The sequence below is a fragment of the Chiloscyllium punctatum genome, chromosome 33, assembly GCF_047496795.1.
Source record: "Chiloscyllium punctatum isolate Juve2018m chromosome 33, sChiPun1.3, whole genome shotgun sequence".
NCBI classification, from domain to species: domain Eukaryota; kingdom Metazoa; phylum Chordata; class Chondrichthyes; order Orectolobiformes; family Hemiscylliidae; genus Chiloscyllium; species Chiloscyllium punctatum.
In genome coordinates, this window is record NC_092771.1 from 10,647,163 (window position 1) to 10,670,733 (window position 23,571).

The following is a 23,571-nucleotide window of genomic DNA, read 5'->3' on the forward strand; positions in this document are numbered from 1 at the left end:
GCTGATGGAATTTAAATTCAGTTAATAAAATCTGGAATTAAAAACTAGCCTCAGTCATGGTGGCCATAACTCTTGTTGAACTATAACTTCTTATTACTATAACACTGCTGTTCTTAACGGCTATTATTTAACTATCTGCCAGTCTTGCCTGTTCTAATGGACATGTGACTGCAGACCTATATCATTGTTGTTCACTCTTAACTGATCATGGAAATGGCTCCATCTGCCAGCCCTTTGCCCACTCACTTAAACTATCTATGTCTCTTTGCAAAGTTTCACAGTCCTCTACACACTTAGCTCTACTACTAATCTTTGTGTCATCTGCAAACTTTCACACATTACAGATGGTCCCAACTTGAAATCATCTATGTAAATTGTTAATAATTACAGTCCCAACACTGATCCCTGAGGCACACCACTAGTCACTGATTGCCAACCAGAAAAGCAGTCGTTTATCCCCAGTCTTTTCTTCCTGTTAGTTAACCAATCATTTATCCATGCTAATACATTGCCCAGAACGCCATGCATCTTTGCCTTACGCAGCAGCCTTTTGTGCGGCACTTTGTTGAACGCCTTTTGGAAATCTAGGTACACCACATCTACTGGGTCGTCATTGTCCACCATGTTCGTAATGTCTTCGTAGAATTCCGATAGATTAGTGAATCATGACCTGCTCTTCGTGAACCCATGCTGCGTCTGCCAAACAGGACAATTTCTAGCTAGATGCCTTGCTATGTCTTCCTTGATAATAGACTCAAGTATTTTCCCCACTACAGAGGTTAAGCTAACCTGTCTATAATTCCCCATCTTTTGTCTACTTCCTTTTTAAAACAGTTTCATCACATTTGCTATTTTCCAATCTGCTGGAATTGCCCCAGAAACCAGGGAATTTTGGAAAATTACCACAAGTGCATTTGCTATTACTCCAGCTATTTCTTTTAGTACCCTGGGATGCATTTCATCAGGGTCAGTTTCACTATCTTTTGAAGGTATTTTATTCTCCCTTCAATGGGGAATTTACAGAGAAAGACAAGTGGAAGACAGCTAGCTGTTAATGGTAATAGACTTTATGATACCTCCACACAATTATTTCTCTTTCAGGCTAGGTACTTGTTTCATGTACTAGGTCCATACAAGCCATGATGACTTAGTCAAGAGTCATTCAAGATGATATTGTTTAATGTTCTTTTCAAGCAATTATCCCCTTTAGTTCAGAACCTGTCAACTCTGTGGCATCTCTTTTTGCTGTCACTATACTCCGTTATACACTGTGTATAACTCTGTGTTCTGGTAAACATGTTTAAAACTGCAACCATGAATTTGCACAGTCTCCTTGTTTTAAAGTGGTATAATCTGACTGTAAAGGAAAAAAAAAGTATGTGATCCTTGTATGTCTTCACCCTTGGTAAATCTGAAATTCAGTTTTAAAAATTCATTTCATCACAAGGTATGTTACATTCAGACAAGAAGAAAACAAGACTTATATCCAATCATTCTTACTCCGCCTTCTTATTCAAGTCTCTTAACATCTCTTAACCCTTACTTCAACATCTTACATTGAGAGAAGGCATCTGCAAACCTCAGAATGCAATCCATCTTTACATTGAATGGTTGTATCCATAGACTCAACCTGAATAGTCTTGCATTTTGAGTTTTAAACTTTTCCCTGAATGCCAGCAAATTCTGGCATTAATAGATTAATGTTCCATTGCACCCACGTCAGACATAGACTTCAAACCATTGAAGAGCCATTAATAACCCCAAAGTTTTATTTTCTACAGTAGATAACTTCCTCTCACATTGGTTTAATTTCTTGGAAAAGTGCCCCAAAGGTTTCCCAACTCAGGACTAATCTTCTTGCAATAAGACAATGTCTGCCCACAAATTACAAGAATCTATTGTCATTTTAAAAGCAGCCAATGCCAGTATGTTTATTTCGATTGCTTGCAGCTTTTCAAAGGCTGATTATCATTCTCCTTATCTGTTTCTATAACAGATTTGTTAAGGGTACAGTTATGTACTGATATTATACAAATTTCCTATAAAATCCATGCACTTCTTAAAAAACTCAATTTCCCATCCAGTTTTAGGAACAGGAAATTCTATTTGCTATATCTCTTTTGCTGTTCTTGGCAACACTTGTCTTTGTCTTATAGTATATCCTAGGTAAGTTACACTTACTACTGCAAATTCACTTTTGGCCAGATTTATCACTAAGCCAACTAATTGTAGTTGCTGAGACGTGACTTCTAATTGTTTAAATGTTTATCCGAGGTGTTACTATACATTACAGCATCGTCTGAATAAACTATGCAGTTCGGTATTTCAACTCTGACTTGATTTTTTTTAACTTAAGAACTCTAATCTGTACAAAGTTGTTACAATTAATCTTTCTTTGCGGCTGCCTTTCTCATTGCTGCCAGCACATTGCTGAGTTCTTCACACTTCCTCTTCGCACAGATGTGAGTACCAGCTCTTTTTGATGAATTTGAGTGCACACTTGTCTTTAGAGACTTTCAGCAACTCCATTGCACGCTTTTCATGGGGAGCAAAGCCACAGACCTCACGGATCAGATCACTGATAAACGTGATGTGTTTAGTTAGATGCCCTCTTCACCGACACTGTCTTGGACCAGCCTCGTTCTTGCTAACAGAGTAACCTTTGCACAGGCCAACTGTCATAGGATATCGGATTGCCATTTCTCTGGTTCACTTGTGGCGTCGGTAAGGAAAGTGACTTGATTCATTTTTAAACCCAAGTGTCATGACTCATGATTGCCATATCAAATGGTTTATATGAAAGATAAATAACTCCTCAGCCCTTGATGTTAGCAATCCATGCCAGTAACCTTTGGATGGATCAGTTTTAAAAAGAAATGAGGCACTGCCAACTCGATACAATCTTCTAACTGAGAAATTAGGTAGGAATCTGTATTTGTGAAGGCATTTACCTTTATGGTCTGCAAGATTTAGTTGGTCCATTCAACTTCAAAATTAGCACTCCCAATGAACGCCAGCTGCTTTGGCTAGATTCAATCATGTGATTCTAAGCCTGTACTGAATCTATGTTTCTCCCTGAATTTGTTTCTCTGGGCTCAACAAATAAGAATGCTGTTTTAACAATACTGATTCTTCAATGGGCACATTTATGTCCAGCTAACATAGTAAATTCAAGTGTATCTTTACAGATTTCCTTACACTTCCTAAGTAATTTTACTAGATCTTCCCATTTTCATTCTTATCAATTTGAGAATACAGTCCCTAACTGTCTTAGTATTTTTGTATGGACTAGTCAAATTTTAAGACATTCATTTCATAAACTATCTACTTACTGTCACTGTCTCTGTCATCCTCTGCTACTCCTATCCCCTAACACATTTGCTCCTTACATCTTCTTCCCTGCAACGGTATCACTTTAACATGTTTATGTGGCAATAGTTTTCTTCCTACAATCAGGAATAATGAATTAGATAAGGGACTTAAATAATGCTCCTCACCACCCTGCAATGACTATAATTTTGTTTCCAGCGCTTATGTTGAAGCATAGAAAATAGGTCAGTGGTCCATTCAACCCATATAGTCACCTCCACTGTTCAACATGGCCATGTCCTGTATCTCAACGCAATACTCCCAATCTCTCCCCATACCTCTTAACACATTTAGTTTTCTTTATTAAATATATTCAGTACTTGCCTTTGCAGTCTTATGTGATAGAGAATTCCAGAGGTTCACAACTCTGAGTGAAGAATTTAATCCTTAGACCATAATGGCCCATTGCATGTCCTGAAACCGCAGCCAGTTGTTCTGGGCCCCACAGTCAGGGGAAACATTGTTCCTCCATCCAGTTTGTTCAGCCCTGTCAGAATTGTCAGTATTTCAGTGACATCCCCTCTCATTCAACGTTAGCCTGGAGGTTCTGGATGACTGCATCACCACCTCCCTGAAGTGTAATTCAATCCAAGGAAGGATGAAAATTTGCTGGAGGACCTCAATGTAAGTATTAACTGAGAGAAGCCACAAAGCATTACTGTCTTAAGAAATCATTTTATTCTTTTTATCATTAATATAAAAATCCATAATAATGCTGTTTAATTTATAGAGACAATTTTGAGAAACGACGTTTTGGTCTTTAGCAATGAACCTTATCTAAATTCACAAGTACTTTGGGCTTGTCATTTAGGGCTTGTGAGTAAATTGTGACAGTTGACAGCTGTTGTTATTCTAATAAGATTAAAATAAAGAAATTAGTTGTACTGGTTTTAATCTACCATTTAATACTGGAAACCACCTGGGGCCTGCTTTATTCTGTTTATGCAGCATTTCTATGTTAGTTTTATGCACAGAATCCACCAAGGAATAAGATGTCTGCTTGGCTTCATTAATTGAAGAAAACCTTGCTCCCTCAAATGTTGTATTTTGCTAATGGAATTCTTCCATGTTTCTTCCTTTTTTTTGTTGCTGTGTGTTTTATTTTAAAATTTTCCTGTTGAATGTGTTTGAGCCTTTTCTTCAGTATTATTTCTCAAGTACGCAAGCAGTGGTGCTTTGTGTGAGCCTCAGCAATGAATGTTGGCAGAATACTCGAATGTATTTTGTTCACAAGATGTCGGTGACATTTGAATTGTTGCATTGAATTTTCTATCCCCTGTTGCCATAAGACATACTGCTGAACCTACAATTTGAACCACTGCAGTTCTTATGAGTGATCCTCTGACTGAAGGTGCTTTCTGCCACTTGCAGTTAGTGTTATTTCTGCCTTTTTGCATTCAGCCTTGGCCTCTGAGCTCAAAACTTTTACTATTTATGGCCTGTACATGACCACCTCCTGATGTTAGGAAAGGGCAGGGACAGGAACAGCACAATCTTAAAGATGCACCAATGGTCACGTTTGCAAAGGGTCTCCAAAAGGAGACCCCAATATCTTTAATGTAGAATCTATTTGAAGATGCTTTAAATAGAGATATTGCAGGATAGACTTGCAGAAACATGGAGTAGAAAGAGTCTGAGATAATCAAAAGTGAATGTAAGGTTCAAAACTTGAAAGACCAAAGTGATTAAACTTATGTTCAAAATCACTCATGCCATGTTTAAGAAATAAAAAGTGTCTTTGTTGAAAAGGATTTTCTAGAATGCTACTTTGTAATTTGTCTCTAAAAACATTGCCAAGTTTGACCATATATACAATCAGGGATTAGTAAACAGAATCCTCTACCTGTTGCATGACATATTCACATTCTGCCAGTATGTAGACCTTATTCATTTAAAGAAAAACAAGTGTAATTAATATATATTAATTATTGTTATCATTCTTAAGAGTTATCTAACCACTTAAAGTCTAAAATACCTTGTACTGTTGTGCATGAGGAAGAAATTAGTTAGACTTGTACGCAAGAAACCTATGTAGGCAAAATTGTAAAGTCAATGGGTCATAGCAACTGTTGCATATATCAGAGTTTGATTCTGTTGAGCTTTAATCTCTGGAAATGCTAAATCATTACACTTGTATTGATACGTTAACAATTTTATTCTTACTTTTGCAAGACATTTTCACAGTGATGATTCACTTCAGTGTAGTCAGTCATATATTAATTTATCTAATTCCTTTATGACCATTGTGAAGCTGGAAGTCATACTTGTTCTGCTGATCTAGTTAATAACATATTTGCTGTGTAATACACATCCAGCATTGAAATATTCCAAAACAAATAATCTTTTTACCTTGCATTGATGGTAAACCAATTAATATAGTCATTAATTAGTGGTTTGGTTTACGGTCCTGAATTTCATGTATAAAAATGTGAGAAGGAATTCTCCGCAGCATATTAGCATTAATGATGAAAACCAAATTAACTAACTTGTACTTATATCTTTCATACCCGTAATAAAGTATGTCTTAAATCTCTTCACAACTTGTTCATTTGACGGTAGTCACTGATGTTATTATGCCGTAGGCAGACTTAGCAGCCATTTTACATATCACAGCAACAAGTAAATGTGATAAATTACCAAATAACCTGACTTTCTTGGTGGCGATTGTGGGATAAATATCAACAAGAACAATTGGAAGTCTTCATGAGAATACTTGTCTAGATTATTTTACATTTTTCTTCCTGATCACATATGGCTTCAATACAGCACCACCTCAGTACTGTAATGAAACATCCACAAGTGTCCACTCCCTCCACCACCAATGCTCAGTAGCAGCCGAGTGTACTATCTACAAGATGCACTGCAGAAATTCACCAAAGATCCTTAGACAGCTCCTTCCAAGCACATGACCTATGTGCTGATATTTAATCTTTTTGTTTCAGCATTAATATGGAAATGTTTTTGAAACTAAGTATACCAAAGTACCCTTTGCAAATCTCTTGAAGGATGTTGGCATTTGGCAATGAATTTGCCATCCAGAATCACAAAATAGCTGAAGCAAATGGGAATGATTACTATTGCTCCACTGTTCCTGTTCCTCCATCACCAACACTCAGTAGCAGCAATGTGTACTATCCACAAGATGCACTGCAAAAATTCACCAAAGATCCTCAAGCAGCACCTTCCAAACCCACAACCACTTCCATCTAGAAAGATAAGAATCGAGGTACACAGGAACACCACCTCTGCAAGTTCCTTTCTAAGCTACTCAACATCCTGACTTGGAAGTATATCACTGTTCTTTCACTGTCAGAAAATCCAGGAATTCCCTTATGGGCAGGAGTGCATGTGGCGTGCAGCAGTTCAAGAAGGCAGCTCAACACCACCTTCTCAAGGACAGCCAGGATGGGCAATAAATGCTGGCCAGCCAATAAAGCCCACATCCACGAATGAATAAACCTAAAAGAAAATCAGTCTGGTTTATGCCCACATTTTGAGTGGATCTGAGGCAAGAATACTACCACTGATCAAAGCATACATTTTCTTCCTTTGTTTGTCAAAAGCTTTAACTATCATTGGAGTGCTGTTCCTGAATACTCTGATATTTAATGACATGCCCATACTTAGAAGACGAGACAATGACTGACAGGAGTCCAATAAACCATAAATGAAACCACAGCTGAGTCTGATCCTGTCCTCTTGTAAGTACGGTCCAGGAAAAAAAGTAAACATACTGTCCAGTAGGATTCACTGGAGAGTGATCAATAGCAATAACAACCTTCATTTATTTTGCACATTTAACAGTAAAACTTTTGATAACAAGTATTGGCATGTAAATTCGACTCTGAGCATAGAGGTATTGGGATAGTTAAATGGATGTTAAGATTATAGAATGTCTTGACCTCTCCATCTCCTTCATGTGATTTGCTATTCATTTTTGCTTCCAAGCCAGATTATGAATCCACTTATACCATGATATCTGCTTCAGCTATTACACTGAGTAAGTTGGTTCCAGTGGTCAAACTTGCTCAACGTGGCTTGATATTATCATGGGAAGTAGTTTTGCCCATCATAGAGAAAATTAAATATATTTTTTCCATATGTCAGTTCAGGGTAAGTGCTAATATTTCAGATCTAATTTGAAGACTAATCACAATTTCACTGGTAAGACTGAGATTGATTACTACAGTGAACCTTCATTCAGTTTCTCACTTCAATGACTTGAACACGTAATCCAGGCTGATACTTCAGAGGGAGCACAAAGAACACTGTTGAAGGCTCTCAAGTTTTGGGTACAATGTCAAGATGGAGTCCCATCTATCCTGTTGGGGTTGTGTAAAAGATCTTATGGTACTTTTTGAGGAAGAGCAGAGGATTGCTGTGTTGCTGTGATAAATATTCATCCCTCAACTAGTACCAGGCAGACATATATTAGAAAAATCTTGTTGAAGTGAAACCTTACTGTGCACATATTTGCTTCTGAATTTTCTCATACAGCAAACTTTGTTTTAACCAGAGCCTTATCGACTAACATTCTTGATAAATCGGCAAAAATTATACTCCTCCGATACTGAGATCTACTGTAATGTCCAAGAATTTATGCTGTCAATAAAGTATAACAGTGATGTGTACACCTCTGCATTACGTTTCTAGTACTAACTGTGTGTTTTAAATTGATTTCAGGAGATGTTTTTGCATTGATTTTTTTTTTGAAGGATTTTGATGTCTTGAAGCTTTGCTTGGTCAGTGTTTTCTGTGGTTAAGCAAATCTCTTGACCATCCAGAATATTTGATTAACTGGTTCACTCCTGATCCCATAAGTGCAGGTTAATAAAAGGTTTGCTGTATTACAGCAGTGATCACACTTAAAGTACTTCAATGGCAATAAAGCTGTTTTGAACAATATATACCTGTGGAAAAATTGTTTCAATTCAGACTTTTACTTTTCCATTCCTTCTGTTGCTATTAGCTTTTTGCTCCAGCGTTGCTCTAACTTTTGTTGCTTGTCAGAGAATTACGTGAGTTGAGAGTTTGGTGCTGGTAAAGCACAGCAGGTCAGGTAGCATCCGAGGAGCAGGAGAATCAAAGTATTGGGCATAAGCATGATGAAGGGCTTATGCCCAAAACGTTGATTCTCCTGCTTCTCTGATACTGCCTGACCTGCTGTGCTTTTCCAGTACCACACTCTCGACTCTGATCTCCAGCTTCTGCGGTTCTCCCCTTCTCCTTGAAAATTACATGAGTTTTATAATATAATTTTCTAGCATTCTGAATTCTGTTTTAAAATACTGCAGGCCAAAGAATGGGGTATACCTACAGCATTCATCCCAAGAATGAATATAAAGATACATTCTGTAACGCAAACCTCATTTGTGTAAAAATTTATTATAACTGCTGATTTATGCAGTAAGGGAGACTTAAAATATTCATCACTTATTAACAGGTCGTACAAAGGCTATTCTTTCACCAGATGCTTTATTTTGTGATTCAAAAGTATACTTGATGTTTTCTGACAGGCATGTAACTGAGCTATCGGTTTTCATTCATTATCTGTATTTATCTCAAGAGAGGGTGACCATTGAAGTCACAGCAACTTACTTTTGGTGTTCTTGGGCTAAGAAGGAAATGTTTGGCTAGAATTGTTACTTTTGATCACCATTCAGCACCCCCTACTGAAACAGGTACCTTTCTGGCAACTGGGATGAGATCAGGATTAGATATGATGGCACGCAAAAAGTCCTGCCAACTTACTCTGTCTAAGTTTATGTCAGGAGTCATTAATAGCAAACTGTGTAGGAGAGCAGACGCTAATGGAATTTTAGTACAATCAAAGTATTTCAGGAGTGAAGAGGAAATCATTGATTGTTTATGCATGTAGGTGGAGGGTGTTGGTCATAGAGTCATACAACATGGAAACAGATCCTTTGGGTCCAACTCATCCACGCTGACCAGACATCCCAATCTGACAGAGTCCCATTTGCCAACATTTGGCCCAAATCCCTTTAAAGTCTTCCTATTCATATACTCATCCAGCATTTTAAATGTTGTAACAGTGCATGCCTCCACAATGTCCTCTGGCAGCTCATTCCATTCCCCCACTCCCCTCTGCTTTCAGATCCTTTTTTAAATCTTTCCCCTCTTATGCCCTCTGTTTTGTGCTTCCTCCACCCTTGACAAAGGCCTTGGCTATTCCATCTATCCATGCCTCCATTGATTTTATAAACCTCTTCAGGTCACCTTTCAGCCTCCACAGCTCCAGGAAAAAAAGCCCCAGCCTATTCAGCCTTTCCTTATAACGCAAATCTTCCAATCCCAGCAACATTCTTGTAAATCTTTTTTGCACTCTCTCAAGTTTAGCAGTATCTTTCCAGAATTGTACGCAGTATTCTACAAGTGGTCTCAATGTCCTGTATAACAGCAACATGACATCCCAATTCCTATACTTGATGTTCTGACTAATGAAGGATATTAAATCATGGAAATAACAGATTCTACCACTGGCTTGATTTCTGAGAACTTTAGGCTGAGGGGTGGTATCAAGAAGGTTCAGAGAAAATAAAAGCTCAGAATCTAATTCATGGCGTGATGGATATCCAATAATTTCTGCCAAGTCAGATACAAACAAGAATTGGCCTGAACTAATGCTTTCTTGATCATAAAGCTTCTAAAGACATTTAGGTTAGGCTGAAGTACACAGTGAACAATTGAATGATATCCATGGAAGTACATCCCAGCAAGCTTCAAGCAACTGTAGGAGAGATGGGAAGAGTGTTGAGGGAGAGAGGTATGGAGTGGGACAAAAGTCTTACTAATACAGCTCATATTTTAACAATCAAGTATCGCCTTGTGATGTTGTCTTGAAGCAAATACAAGCTCAACTGACTTTTTCTTTTTGCAGATCCCTGTGCAATGTGATTAATGCATACTGCTTTGCCTGTCGTGGCTGCTATGACAACTGCTTCTATGTTCTGTTCAGTAACAAGATCACCTTTTTAGTGGAACTGCTGATGCATCAATTGACGGTAGGAGTCAGTACCTGCATGTACCTGCCATTGATGTACTTTTGTGTTCTTATAAAGATGCTTAAAAGCTTTTGTTTTCATCCATGTAGCTGGGAACCAGTATATTTTATGGAGCGTGTATTTTCTGTTTTTGATTTAACTTGCCTTGGTTATTTCTGTAAAAATGTCATATTCCAGGCATTTGTACTTGAAGTTTTGAAAAAAATAATTTGACCTTCTTCATCCCAGATAATGTTTTATTTTTGACTTGCCTGCCAATCTCTTTATATGTGTCTGAGCATAGAGAGCATAAGAATAGTACAATATTACGAATATCTTTTAATTATACAACACTTTTAACATTGTAAATTATTTGATTGGGTTATGCCAAGGCTATAAATGGATTGTGAGCAGCAGGAGGAGAATGAGAAGAGGTGACTGAGACATGGAAGTAGGTTTTGAGACTTTTGAACATGCAGGTGTTTAGGGAGGTAGTTTTGGAATACAATATTAAAATGGCTGAGGGTTTTAAGACTCAAGGTTAAAGAGGTAGGGAAGGTTGAAATAGTGGGGGAAAGTGAAGGTAAAGATGAAAGTTTTAAAATAATGATGCAAAGAGTTATGTGGTTCAGCAAGCGCAGAGGTGATAGGTTTTGCCTTCAATATGAGTCATCTAGTTTTATAGATACTCAGCACCTGCATTAATTATTTCCAGATTACAGGTAGCACAATTAGGTGTAGGCTAAAGTTTTCTCCACTTTGGGCCAAACAATGTAGTCTCAGTGGAGGACCACTGTTGCACCAATGTGATCTTCTATTTCCCATGTTCCCATTGGCTCTCAGATAGCTATTGCCAATTAAATGTTTGACTGGTGTCCTTTGCTGCCTACTCAGATTTGCAAAATTCATTCACATTTCCTATTGCTAGCTAACTCTTTTCATTCATACAGGCTTTATACAATGGGGATAATTTTAGCCTAACCTGTCCAGCAGGGAAGGAATAGGATCAGAAAGTAGAAAGTAGAATAGCATGAAGTGTGAAACAAGTAGCTGATCCTACCCTGTCAGTTTCCTCCTAGATAGGTTAGATTCAAAATTTAAATTTCTTGCTCCATCATTTAATGGAAATATTCTTTCACTGCAGACCTCTTTGAGGGAATGTGGAGGTGAGAGTCTGGTGCTAGATTATTGAGCAAAAGAAATCCTACCATGTTCAATAAGCTGCTTGATTTGTTTGCAAAGAAATCAGAATTACAAAAACGAGCAGCATGTGATGATCAAAATACTCAAATAATTATTGCTTAAAAATTATTGTTGAAAAATAAGCATTATTTTATATCATTGGAATAGGAAAATGATTTAACATATAAAGAATAAAATTTGCACAATCCAATTACTGCATGTTCAACTTCTCTTCGTCAAATCTGGCAGCATCAGTGAAGAGAAATCAGAGTTAATTTTTCAGGTCCAGTGACCCTTCCTCAGAGAAAGGGTCACTGGACCTGAAACATTAACTCAGATTTCTCTTCACAGATGCTGTCACAGATTTTGCCTCAATTTCCCATGTTATTGCCCACTTCCTCTTAGGGTGCAGTTCTAAAGGCATCATCAGCCTTCCTGAACTATATTCTTTAAGTGTGAGCCTGGATGTTAAGTGGTGGCTGCAATTTGAAAGACTGAGGTTACACAGCTGAAAGCAGCGTGTCACAGTACAGAGGTCAGAAATAAGAGCCCAAGCTGCATTTTTTTTCTTTCCTTAGCCTCGGAATGTTGAGCCCATTGTAGTGACAGCTTACTGCTGACGTGACTGAAAGCAGTTAGCACGCTAGTATTATAGCTGTGATTTCCATGTCTCAATGATTCATTGCTGAAAAGGCAATTAGAAGAGTTAACAGTCACATTTTTTAAGTTCTTGTTTATTTAACTGTATAAAATATCCATTTATAGCAGTGTACCTGAACCAACGATTCCACATTCATGGATGATGTACCCAGATGGCAATGGGTTTAACTCACAGAAATGAAATGTTATTGTTGCTAAAGAACTACTTTTCCTAATGCAATAAAGTATGTGTTCCCCCAATTGTTTAATATCTTCTAATATAATTTAATATCAATTGTTTAATATATTTTATACTGCTGTCAATCACAATGTACTGTTTATGATGAATGTCTCTGTGGAAGCAGTGGTTTCTCACACCACGTATAACTTTTCATCTCTGACTGTGAAATATTTTCTATTCCCCTTCCTCAGGAATTAAAATTTCTGTTGTATTCTATGTAAGATACTTTGAGTGTTTTCTATAGGAATATTTCAGTATAGAAATTTATTCAACAAAAGCTAAGAAGTTATGTTTATTCACTTGATTTTCTGTCCTATTTCACAAAGCTACTGCTTCTTGCAAGGAACCTGTTTCATGGGTCCTGGTCACCTCTAACATCCCATCCATGTCTCAGTCATTGCTCCTGTCCGTAATCCAGAATGAGCGTTAGGCTATTCTTTGGTTGCTGTGCTGGCAGATGAGGCTGTTACAAAAGCATTCAAAAAAGCAGTTAGCCATCGGAAAACCCTAGCTCTCATCCCTTGCATAACCCAAGTTCTCTGACAAAACGAAGCACCTTCATTGCTCTCCTAGCTGAGGTCCGCTCACTCTTTGGAGACTAGTAGATAAACCTGACATCTTTTTGGCTTTTATGGGAGCAATGTGTTGCATTTATATAGCATCTTTCCTGATTTTAAGATGTTCTAAAGCACTTTGCAGTCAATGAATTGCTTTTTGATGTGCGGTCACTGTTATGATGTAGGGCATAGAGCAAGTAATATGGTATTGATGTAAGAAAAGGGCCATATGTTAACTTATCTGGTGGGAGTTGAAATGTATTCAATTCTGCATTTATAATTCTGTAAAGTATTTCTGTAACCAGTTTGGGAAGTCGGATTTGAGAGGACTGTACCTGTAAATGGTTGTCTGTACTGAGATTGTTCCTAAGAGCTGATCTGTTGTAATTCTTTTCAATAAGAAAGCTAAACATGTTAAATGTAATTAAAAATATATCTGAATTGTACTAGAGTCAAGAACCGGTGGTCTCAATCAGTAGAATTTCCCATGGAACTGATGAGTAAGAATACTATCAAGTTTATACAAAGTCCAGATTGTAATAACAGTCTAAGGTGATTTAATTGCTCTCGATGAGGCAGCTGCAAATGACCTAGGACGACTGGTGAAAGAGGGAAATGAGCAAGAAGCCTGCTTTCATTTTGCTAAGTTCCCTATTCTAGAAGGAAAGAGATGCGGACAGAATGTGTTACATTTGAATAGTCACCCTGTGTTTGATTTCAGCTCACATTATGATAACAGACTATTTAGCCAAGGTCCTGGGAGGTGGAATCGTGCAGGGTCAGTGGCTTGAGGGAAAGAGGAGAAGTAAAGGAATTGTAGATAATGGGATTAATTTTAGTTTGGCTGTCTTTTAATTGAATATCATTGGAGGAGAGGCGATGGAATTGGCTTTATGGAGGAAAGAGCAAGAGTTGAATTCAGTTGGCCTGACCAGCCTGCTACAAGTTGTATATATGAATGATGCTTGCAATCATTTTTAAAGAGAATCAAAACATGTTGAGTCAAGAATGTTTAAATTAGAAAGAAACTTCACTTGAAAGTCTTCTGTGTAATTTCCAGAATTGAACTGTAGTTTAATTGGAAAACTATGTCCATACATTGAATAATTAACCAGAAAAGCTGGCACCAAAAAGCAAACAGGGCACTGTAACTTTAATACATGCCGAATAAATTAAATGTAACTTCAAAGATCGTTAGCTGATACAGAAAGGAAGGAATTTCAGCTCAGTCTGGAATCTTCTTATTTAGTTCACTATCAAGATCACTATAGCTGGTAAGAACTGTTTCAGACATTAGACTTTTAATTAAATGGATTGAAAACTATGGACCTGCTGGTGGTTCAGCCAAAACATTTTTCCCCAGTGACTGAACTAGTACACGTACTTAATGCCTAATTACACATGAGGAGGCCATCCTTCAGCACTTCATCGGTGACAGAACTCACATGAGTGCTAAATTGCTGAACAACAAGCTTCAAGTAGCTAACTTTTCATAGATTTATGAAGACGTTACTGCACAGAGGTCATTCAGCCCGACAGTTCCATGTTAGCATTTATGCATACATTCCTCTCCCAATCCTATTTTATTTAACTTTACCAAGGAACAGATAAACAATTATGTGTTTATTTAATTTTCCAATAAATGCATCTATTTTATACACATCAACTGCACTTCTGCAAATGAGTATTACATTTTAATTGCTCTTTGAGTAAAGAGAATTTTCCTGGATTCCTTTTTCGATTTATTAGCTATCCTAATCTGCTGGATTTACTTTGCACTTGGATAAACCTTCTCTTAGCTTGACCATGATTGTTTAACTTTGCTTTTTGTGGATGTTGTGATCCTGTATCTTAACAAAAATTTTGACTATTTCTAGCAGTCTGTCTATAGTTTTTGCACAAGTCGATTTGATAGATTTAGACACAATGTGTTTTTCATGTTTAGCTCTGAAACATTTTTTTAAAAACCTTAAGTATCCTGGTTCCCTGATTTAAAGGAGATAAAAAGCAGCATTATTTCACATGCTTTTCTTGTGAGACTACCATAGGAGGAGTTTATTATTAGCTAATAAGAAATTTCTCATAAAGCAATACTAATTTTATTAAAATTATAATTTAATATTACTTTCACAATTCAGTTGTGAAAGTCATTTTCCCAGTTCCTTTTTTAAGGATCTAATTGTTCTGAAACGCCAAAGGAGCTTTCTTTTATCATTTATTTGTTCTCTGACAATTTGTTCATGATTGGTCATCATTTATTGCCTGTCACTAATTGTACCCGAGAAGGTGTTGGTGAACTGAGTTCTTGAACTTTGCAGCTTTTGTGGTACAGAAAAGCCCACAGTGCTGTTAGGAAAGGAGTCCTAGCACTTTGACCCAGTGGCAGCAAAGGAACAGTGATGAAGTTCCAAGTCAGCATGGTATGTGATTTAGAGGTGAACTAGTATTGGTAGTGTTCTCATGCATCTGCTTCCCTTGTCTTTCTTGGTGGTACAGATCAGAGGTTTGAAAAATACCATCTAAGAAGCATTGTTATGCATTGCTGCCACATTCCATTGGCAGTGAGGGAGTAAAGGGAGACTGTGAATCTGCAACCAATTTTTTTCATTACATAATTGTTTAGTAATTTTGTGTTTCGAAACACAGAATGTAAGATAATGGAATAATATCTATGAATAATTTCTCCTTTATTTTTATTTACTTTGTTCAATGTACTTGGGACAACTTCTTCCCTTTGGTTTGTGTATTAATCAGGCAAATATTATTTTTGTCTTCACTTCCTAGATACCATGTTGCAAACTTTTGGAATATTCTGCTTATTGACTTTGGCTCTATTAGTGCATTGCAGATGAATAATTAGTGGTGTACTTTATCCAGCTGCTTGTTGAATTAGATAGAACTTGTAAATAAGCTACAATAGCCACCATCCATAAGTATAATTTCCTTGTGACTGGTTGGAACTAGAGAAGGGAATTTGAAGTCATCTTGGTTGACCAGGAAATTCACTGACCACTATGTCAATGTGCTCCAGTTGGAAGTTCCATAACACTAATTCATTTTGTTTCCATGCTGATAATTCAGTACTTTAAATGTGCATCGTGCTGTAGATTAGATTAGATTACTTACAGTGTGGAAACAGGCCCTTCGGCCCAACAAGTCCACACCGCCCCGCCGAAGCATAACCCACCCATACCCCTACATCTACATCTACATTTACCCCTTACCTAACACTATGGGCAATTTAGCATGGCCAATTCACCTGGCCTGCACATCTTTGGACTGTGGAAGGAAACCGGAGCACCCGGAGGAAACCCATGCAGACACGGGGAGAACGTGCAAACTCCACACAGTCAGTCGCCTTTAAATGTACTTTAAATGTAACTTAACTTGTTATATTTGTCAACAGTATCCCAGTCAATCCCTCAACCAAAACATCATTTATCTTACTCCCCTTAAAGCATTGTGTTTGAATGAGGGTTCTGGCAGCAGCTGGGCTGAGCCAAGGCAGATGCAGGTCATATTACAGAGGTGACAGTATTGGCTTGTATTGGAGAGGATATAGAATCGGATAGAAATCAGTCTGATTCAGTAGCCAGTGGAGGCAGAATCAGTAGCCAAGATGTGTGTTGAGAGTAATCTCTGAATTATCCAAGTGCTTAATTTGAACAAATGGTTCTAGGTCAGCTGTTGTGCTAGCAAAAGTTTTCCTTTATAACCAGTGGGATTAGCATTGGTGACATTATTAAATTAACCTAGCAATAAGGAGGCACTGCAACAATCACAAGTTCATTTTTTAAAAAGAAAAATGCCAGTTACTTTCAATGTAAAGTCAATACATTGTTTTTCATTAATGGAATTAATAGAAGAGCAGGCGCCAAACCAGGGGTATTTAAGTTGAGTGCCCAAACGTTTTGTTGGAACTGCAGAACCGGATGCTTAGAAGCGTAGACTGGGTGACCACTTCGCAGAACACCCACGTTCTGCCTTGAAATTCCAGTTGCCTGCCACTTCAACACACCACAATGTTCCCTGGCCAACATCTGTCTCAGGCTTGCTGCAGTGCTCCAGCGAAGCTCAGTGCAAGTTGGAAGAAAGACACCTCATGTTCCATTTAGGGACCCTACGGCCCTCCAAACTCAATATTGAGTTCAATAATTTTAGGGTCTGAACTCTCCCATGTTCTAGCCTCCAACCCCACACACCAGGCCTTGTTGTCACTTATTCTGCCGTCAGACATTAGGTATTGTTAGCTACTAACAATCTCCATTAACAGCTATTCACTCTCCTAGCCAGATTGTTATCCACTCCTTTGTTTGTCCAACTGCTCTTCTGTCTTTGGGCTCTATCCTCACCTATCATTTACTCCTTCCCTCTCCCCCAACCCTATCTTTGGCTTATAAACCAATATTTTCCTAGTTACCATCAGTTCTAATGAAGGGTCACTGGACCCGAAATGATAACTCTAATTTCTCTGCACAGATGCTGCCAAACCTGCTGAGTTTTTCCAGCAACTTCAGTTTTTGTTTTGTTGGAAAAGATGGCTCTAAGAAGTTATAAAGGAAAGGGATAAAGGTTCAGGGAGACAGAATCCAGAAAATGAGCCGAGATAACAAAAAACACCAATAGTGGAGTGTAAGAGTGGCAATAGCAATTAAAGCCAGAGTCACAAGACCAGATGATATGATGGGATACATGGGTGGTTGTGGTAATGTCAAAGATGGATTAGAACATGAGGACAGATATTTTCAGTGTAATATTTTAAGCAATAGTTGACTAGGGTAAAGCATGAAGTATAACAGTGATGGGTGATAGGTAATGCACAAGGTTTGATCAGTTGATTTTTTTTGGCAGTCTTGGAGCATGGAAAATCTGGAGCATGTGAGACGAGTAAATTGTTGGAGAAATGAAACTAGACATGACAAAAAGCAAGACTATGGATAGAGATCGACAAGAAGAGAGCCCAGAGGAAGATGGGCAGTAATTGTAGAATAGACGGTGAAATATAAGGCATACAGTAAAGGAGATGGTGCCAGAAATTGCTGAATCCATGTTAATCTTAGGAACAAAGAGATCCAAGTGATTGCTGCACTTGCAATTGGTGGTTTAGGTATTGATGGAGTAGTGCAAGATAGGGATCTGAGGAGGCAGTTAGCTATGGAGGAAAAGATCTTGAGCTTGATGTGTTAATCCAAATCTATACCATGACGCCAAACGTGCTCCAATGTGTGACATTCAGATTCAAGGAAATGAATGTAGGGATTACACTAAGGTAATGTCTGGGCTGGGAGACCATGAGGGATTTACTGAGAGCAAGGGCATGAAAGGCATAAGGGATCTGTTGAGCAAGTTCACAAAATAGAAGTGTCATGAAGGACAAATGGGATTGATTGACAGAGAAATGTGGTTTCTTTACAAATTTTGCAAGTATGTAATTTTTAAAAGACAATTAGATAATTTTGTATGATAGCATACAGCTTATCCAAAGTTAAGTCAAAAACAGTATTCTTGTTTCTATTTATTAGCAAGAATTCAACCCTTAAGTAATCCTTCAGTGAACATTTAAAGAGAAGCATCACTGTAAGGAAAAATGTGTTCTGTATCATGTCTTTGCAAAAGCAGTCAGCAGTAAAGTTGCCAAATAGAGTTGTGAAAATCAATCTTTCCTGAAAGCACATACATGTGTTTCACATATATTGGTCAGTAGAATCTTCATTTTGTATGTCTGCAATTAACTGCTGCATTCTGCATAGTTTGGAGTCCATACATACATCTTTTTTAAAAATTTCTCCTTTCAAGTCTTACTGTTATGTACATAAAGGATAAGTGCTTGACAATTCAAGTGCTTCGTCTTACTCTCCCGCATTGGCCTTTTAAGATACCTTTTATTCCCCACCCCCTTTCAGCTAAAGGGTGAAACCATTAAGATGAAGCACAGATCATAAAATGTTAAAGGAGGGTTTGCAGCTGGCTTATCATCCTAAACATAAAGGATTTGTATACTTTTGCAACAGATGCTTCTCATTGTGTACGACAGAGAAGAGTCTCTACCTTACTAAGACCATAAAAGAGGAATGGAGAGAAATTACATTAAAGCGTCTGAGAATAAGAATCAAGCACCTTAAGTGATATGTCTTACAACTCAGTGTAAAGAATGGTGAAAACGAGCTTGACAACCTTGATGTAGATTATAATATCTGTTGGCTATATTCCCATGGTAATAGACGATTTAAGGTTTCACATTTGTAATTTGGTCAGCAATTGATTGCAAACCCAACTAGCTACAGATTTGAAAGATGCTTGGTAATAATGAACTTAAACTTTTTTCGGTGTGTTTAGCAATGAATAATGTGGCTTTAAGAAACCCCACTGGAAATGTTTAATGGGAAAAGGACTTAGAACACCTTCAGTAGGATTTGTTATGACGTTGACACGTGGTGTCATTGCTATGAACCATCTGCAAGATGCAGAATATTGCTGTCAGTGTTCCTTGATTGGAGAGGGAAAAATACTCCAGTTCAGGTTTTTGATCACTGTGAAGTGATTTTTGGGATATTTGTCTCTGCACGCCGAGTGAGGATAGAATTGGCCTGTGATATGATCCACTTTGTGCTTGAATAATTTATTGAAAAGCAGATTTAACCGAATCAGACAACTCACAGTGAAGATACTTGGTTATAATCGATAGGTTGAAAAACAGTGAACTCTGGCCTTAAATAAAACTGTTCTATGAAGTGGCTGATAAATCTGTTCAAAAGTAATAGACTTGACCCCAAACAGGATAAGAACCTTGCACAACAACAATTTGCATTTATGTAGCACCTTTAACAGTGTACCATCCCAAAGCACTTCACAAGGATGTTCTTAAACAGAGGGAAAAGAATATTAGATTATAAAAAAACACCTTTATATTTGCATGTGGCAAGATTTGAAGTAGGCAGCAGATATTTAATTGACATCAAAGAGAGAAGGACGATTTTCCATATCATGCTTTTCACAACTTCAGGCATCCTAAAGTGCATTACAACTAATAGAGTACTTTCTGAGTATTTTCAAGTGTCATCACATCATTTTATTCGTGGAATGGAAAAATAAACTTTTAGGAGCATCAATTGAACTTGACACAGCAAAAGATTAATGTAAAGGAATTGTGGTCCATATTTAAGACCAAATAGACATTTTGGTTTTGTGAAAAAGGTTTGATTCCCTAAGTTCAAAGTGTCTAATTGACCAAAAGGGTGGGTAATACTCTGGCAATTTAGCATTCTGAGGATTTTCAAAATTTAGTCTTTTGAGCTGCACATTATTGAACTAGCTGTTCTATTTCTGACCAGTGGATATTGACACAGTAGCTCATGTACAGAAGAGCCAATGGAGTATACAAGGGAAGTCACAAAAGGTCAAAACAAAATTGAGGAAAGATTAACCAAGCTTAAGGAAAGGCAAGGTGGTTTCTACTGAAATCAGGAGGGGGCAGGGGTGGAACACAAAAAGAAAGGTTTAGTATTTGAAAGAGAAATAAGAGAACCTGTTGAAGGAGGAGAAGAAAGAAAACATTTTAAGATGGTGTGTTTAAAAGTGAAAACTAACCAAAAAGTTGCATTCAGCTGCAAAGGGAGGAAAAGACATTACAACAGAGCAGCTGTTGAGATATGGAATCAAAGTACATACAGACAAAATGGAAACATTGAAGAAATGGCTGAGGCTCCATGGTAAGTTATTTTAGGGAAAAGAAAAGAGCTATGCATCATTTCATCACAACTTTATCATAGGTAAGTTCTTGGGAGAGTTTTGATGTTGAAGCTCTATTATCATGCATTCAAATTTCTGATTAAGTATTTTAAGAATTATAAGTTGTGAATCACAAATGTGCCTGAATTAGTGGTGATTTTAACAATCTCACTTGGTCAGGTGGCCTATCAACAACAGATGCAAAAACATAAAACTCATGCTAGCTCATATAAAAAACATTCAAATTTAAGTAATGAAACCATTCTCTCCTCAAAAGCTGTATTCAACAGTGTGATAGAATGAATACAATTGCAGAAAGGCGAGTAAGCACAGGCAAAGCACATTTGTACTTTGGATATGTATATTATGCTAAGAAATTCATCAGTGTTAGAGAAAGAGTGGAGGACAAAGCTTGTTTTCTCAAATCAGGGGCAAAAATCCAAGGATGTGTACAAGTGCTTTTACATTGTAGAAATGTTCAATTTGCATGCCTGAAAGCCCTGATTAAATTTGAGTGTTCTATTCTAATGCTTTGCTATTTTTCCCCGATTTTTCAGCTTTTTGTTCCAGCTGAAGACGAGGCCATCATTGGAAAGAGTGTGAGCAAGCAGGTATTTGAAGGGCTGACCACAGGGCTCCTGCACACCTGTGCTACTGTGCTTGGGTGCTTGGCCAACCATCTTCCTGAGACCAACAGCCATCCTGGGACACCTAAGAAATCTGGGCAAGAAACAAAATATAACCTTTCACAGAGTGAGCTCTGCATCAGCAGGGTTCAGGATCTCATCAGGTGAGAGCACTGACTGTGTTTTAGGAGGAGTGAAATAAACGCAATAGTAGATATATTATTCTACTATACACTTACTTACCTCCCTGCCCAGCCTTGTACAGTCAGTCAGAGCCTGTACAGTATTCCCTCTGGTATCTGTTTCATTCCCAATTTACCCTGAGGCACATCTTTCACTCATTACTTCCTTTCTGCAATGCTGTACTAAATCCATTTGCTTTGCCAATTCAATTCCTGCCATAAGAAACCCTGAAAAAAATCCATTTGTTTTTCTGTAACTTTAATTTTCTGCTGTACACAAATTCCTCCTTTCTGTTTTACACATTGTATGAAGGTAAACTCTTATATAATTTCCATATTACTTATTTTTGTCCAACACTTTTTCCCAAAAAGCAATCTCTGATGTTCACCCAAGTTACTTCATGGCCAGCTCTATGGGTAAAAGTGGTGTGTTTTTGGTGTGACCCTTATTCCATATTGAGTTAACCAATCTCTTCTGTGATTCTGTTAATGGAAAAATCAACTTGCCTTCCTAATTCCAATCTTTATGATGCCTTTTACGTATGTGTCTCTGTGGCCATAAGAATCATAGAACCAAACAGTGATGATTTTAATCCAATCACTTTGTCAGGTGGCCTGTCAACAGTTCAAGTATAAAACTCATACCAGCTCACCTATAAATCATTGCCTCACTAGGTTTCTTTTTGGTCAGCCCATTGTCCATCATCGTATTTGAAACTTCATATAAAATCACAGATGCAATTTCACGTGATTAATACGCAAGTGCACATTCTCCCTCTCAGGGATGCACCCCAATTAGCAAGGTAGAGCGTTTAAGCCCAAGTTAGTTAAGTCTTTAGTGTGCCTATATGTTCGCAAAATTGCGAACCAATAGATGTCTAACCAGTCTCTGTGTAAGCGGGTTTTGAGAAGATTCATAGCTCAGGTTGAGGTTCTGGAGGTAAGTTTGCTTGCTGAACTGGAAGGTTCATTTGCAGACCATACTAGGTAACATCATCTGTGAGCCTCCAGTGAAGCAGTGGTGTTAGTGACCCGCTTTCTATTTTTGTGCTTAGGTTTCCTTGGGTTGGTGTCATCATTTCTACTGGTGGTGTCATTTCCTGTTCGTTTTCTCAGAGGGTGGTAAATGGGGTCCAAGTCAATGTGCTTGTTGATAGAGTTCCGGTTGAAATGCCATACTTCTAGGAATTCTCGCATGTGTCTCTGTTTGGCATGTCCTAGGATGGATGCATTGTCCCAGTTGAAGTGGTGTCCTTCCTCATCTGTATGTAAGGGTACCAGCGAGAGTGGGTCATGTCTTTTTGTAGCCAGTTGATGTTCGTGTAACCTGGTGGCTGGTTTTCTGCCTGTTTGTCCATGTAGTGTTTGTTTCAGTTCTTGCAAGGTATTTTATAAATGACATTAGTTTATACGCAGACAATTTTTACAAAATACCTTGCAAGAACTGTAACAAACACTGCATTGGACAAACAGGCAGAAAAGTAGTCACCAGGTTACATGAACATCAACTAGCCACAAAAAGACATGACCCCTTTCACTTGTATCTTTGCGTACAGATGAGGAAGGACACCACTTTGACTGGGACAATAGATCCATCCTCGGACAAGCTAAACAGAGACACGCACAAGAATGCCTAGAAGCACGATATCCCAAACTGAACTCGATCAACAAACACATTGACTTGTATCCCATTTACCACCCTCTCAGAAGAAGAACAGGAAATGTCAGCACCAGAGGCAATGATGTCACCAACCCAAGGAAACCTAAACACACAAATAAAAACTGGTTCACTAACACCAGTTCTTCACTGGAGGCTCACTGATGATGTTACCTTGTATGGTGACAAAATGTCTGAAAATGAACCTTCTAGCTCAGCGAGCAAACTTACATCCACTCTCTGTGTAAATTGTCAGTACCGTACAGGTAATTTGTAAGTTTTCTGCTGCTTGTCAGATAGGATTAGTTTACTCGGTAGGGCATGTAGTTGCAGCATTTTCAGGAGCCAAATGATGATAACCCCAACCAAATAGATTTACCTCTCTTGGT

At 37.9% G+C, this 23,571-nt stretch overlaps 1 protein-coding gene and 1 pseudogene across 4 annotated transcripts in view; one reads left to right on the forward strand and one right to left on the reverse strand.

The window, feature by feature from the left end:
- scaper (S-phase cyclin A-associated protein in the ER) overlaps window positions 1-23,571 on the forward strand; it is a 321,703-nt gene that overhangs the window by 217,378 nt on the left and 80,754 nt on the right. For all 4 annotated transcript variants that reach the window (XM_072552951.1, XM_072552952.1, XM_072552954.1 and 1 more), the window contains 2 exons: window positions 10,268-10,391; window positions 21,275-21,507. In XM_072552951.1, coding sequence (XP_072409052.1) covers window positions 10,268-10,391; window positions 21,275-21,507 — 357 coding nt within the window. The remainder of the gene's footprint in view (window positions 1-10,267; window positions 10,392-21,274; window positions 21,508-23,571) is intronic.
- On the reverse strand, window positions 2,385-2,700 carry LOC140458586 (large ribosomal subunit protein eL36 pseudogene; annotated as a pseudogene).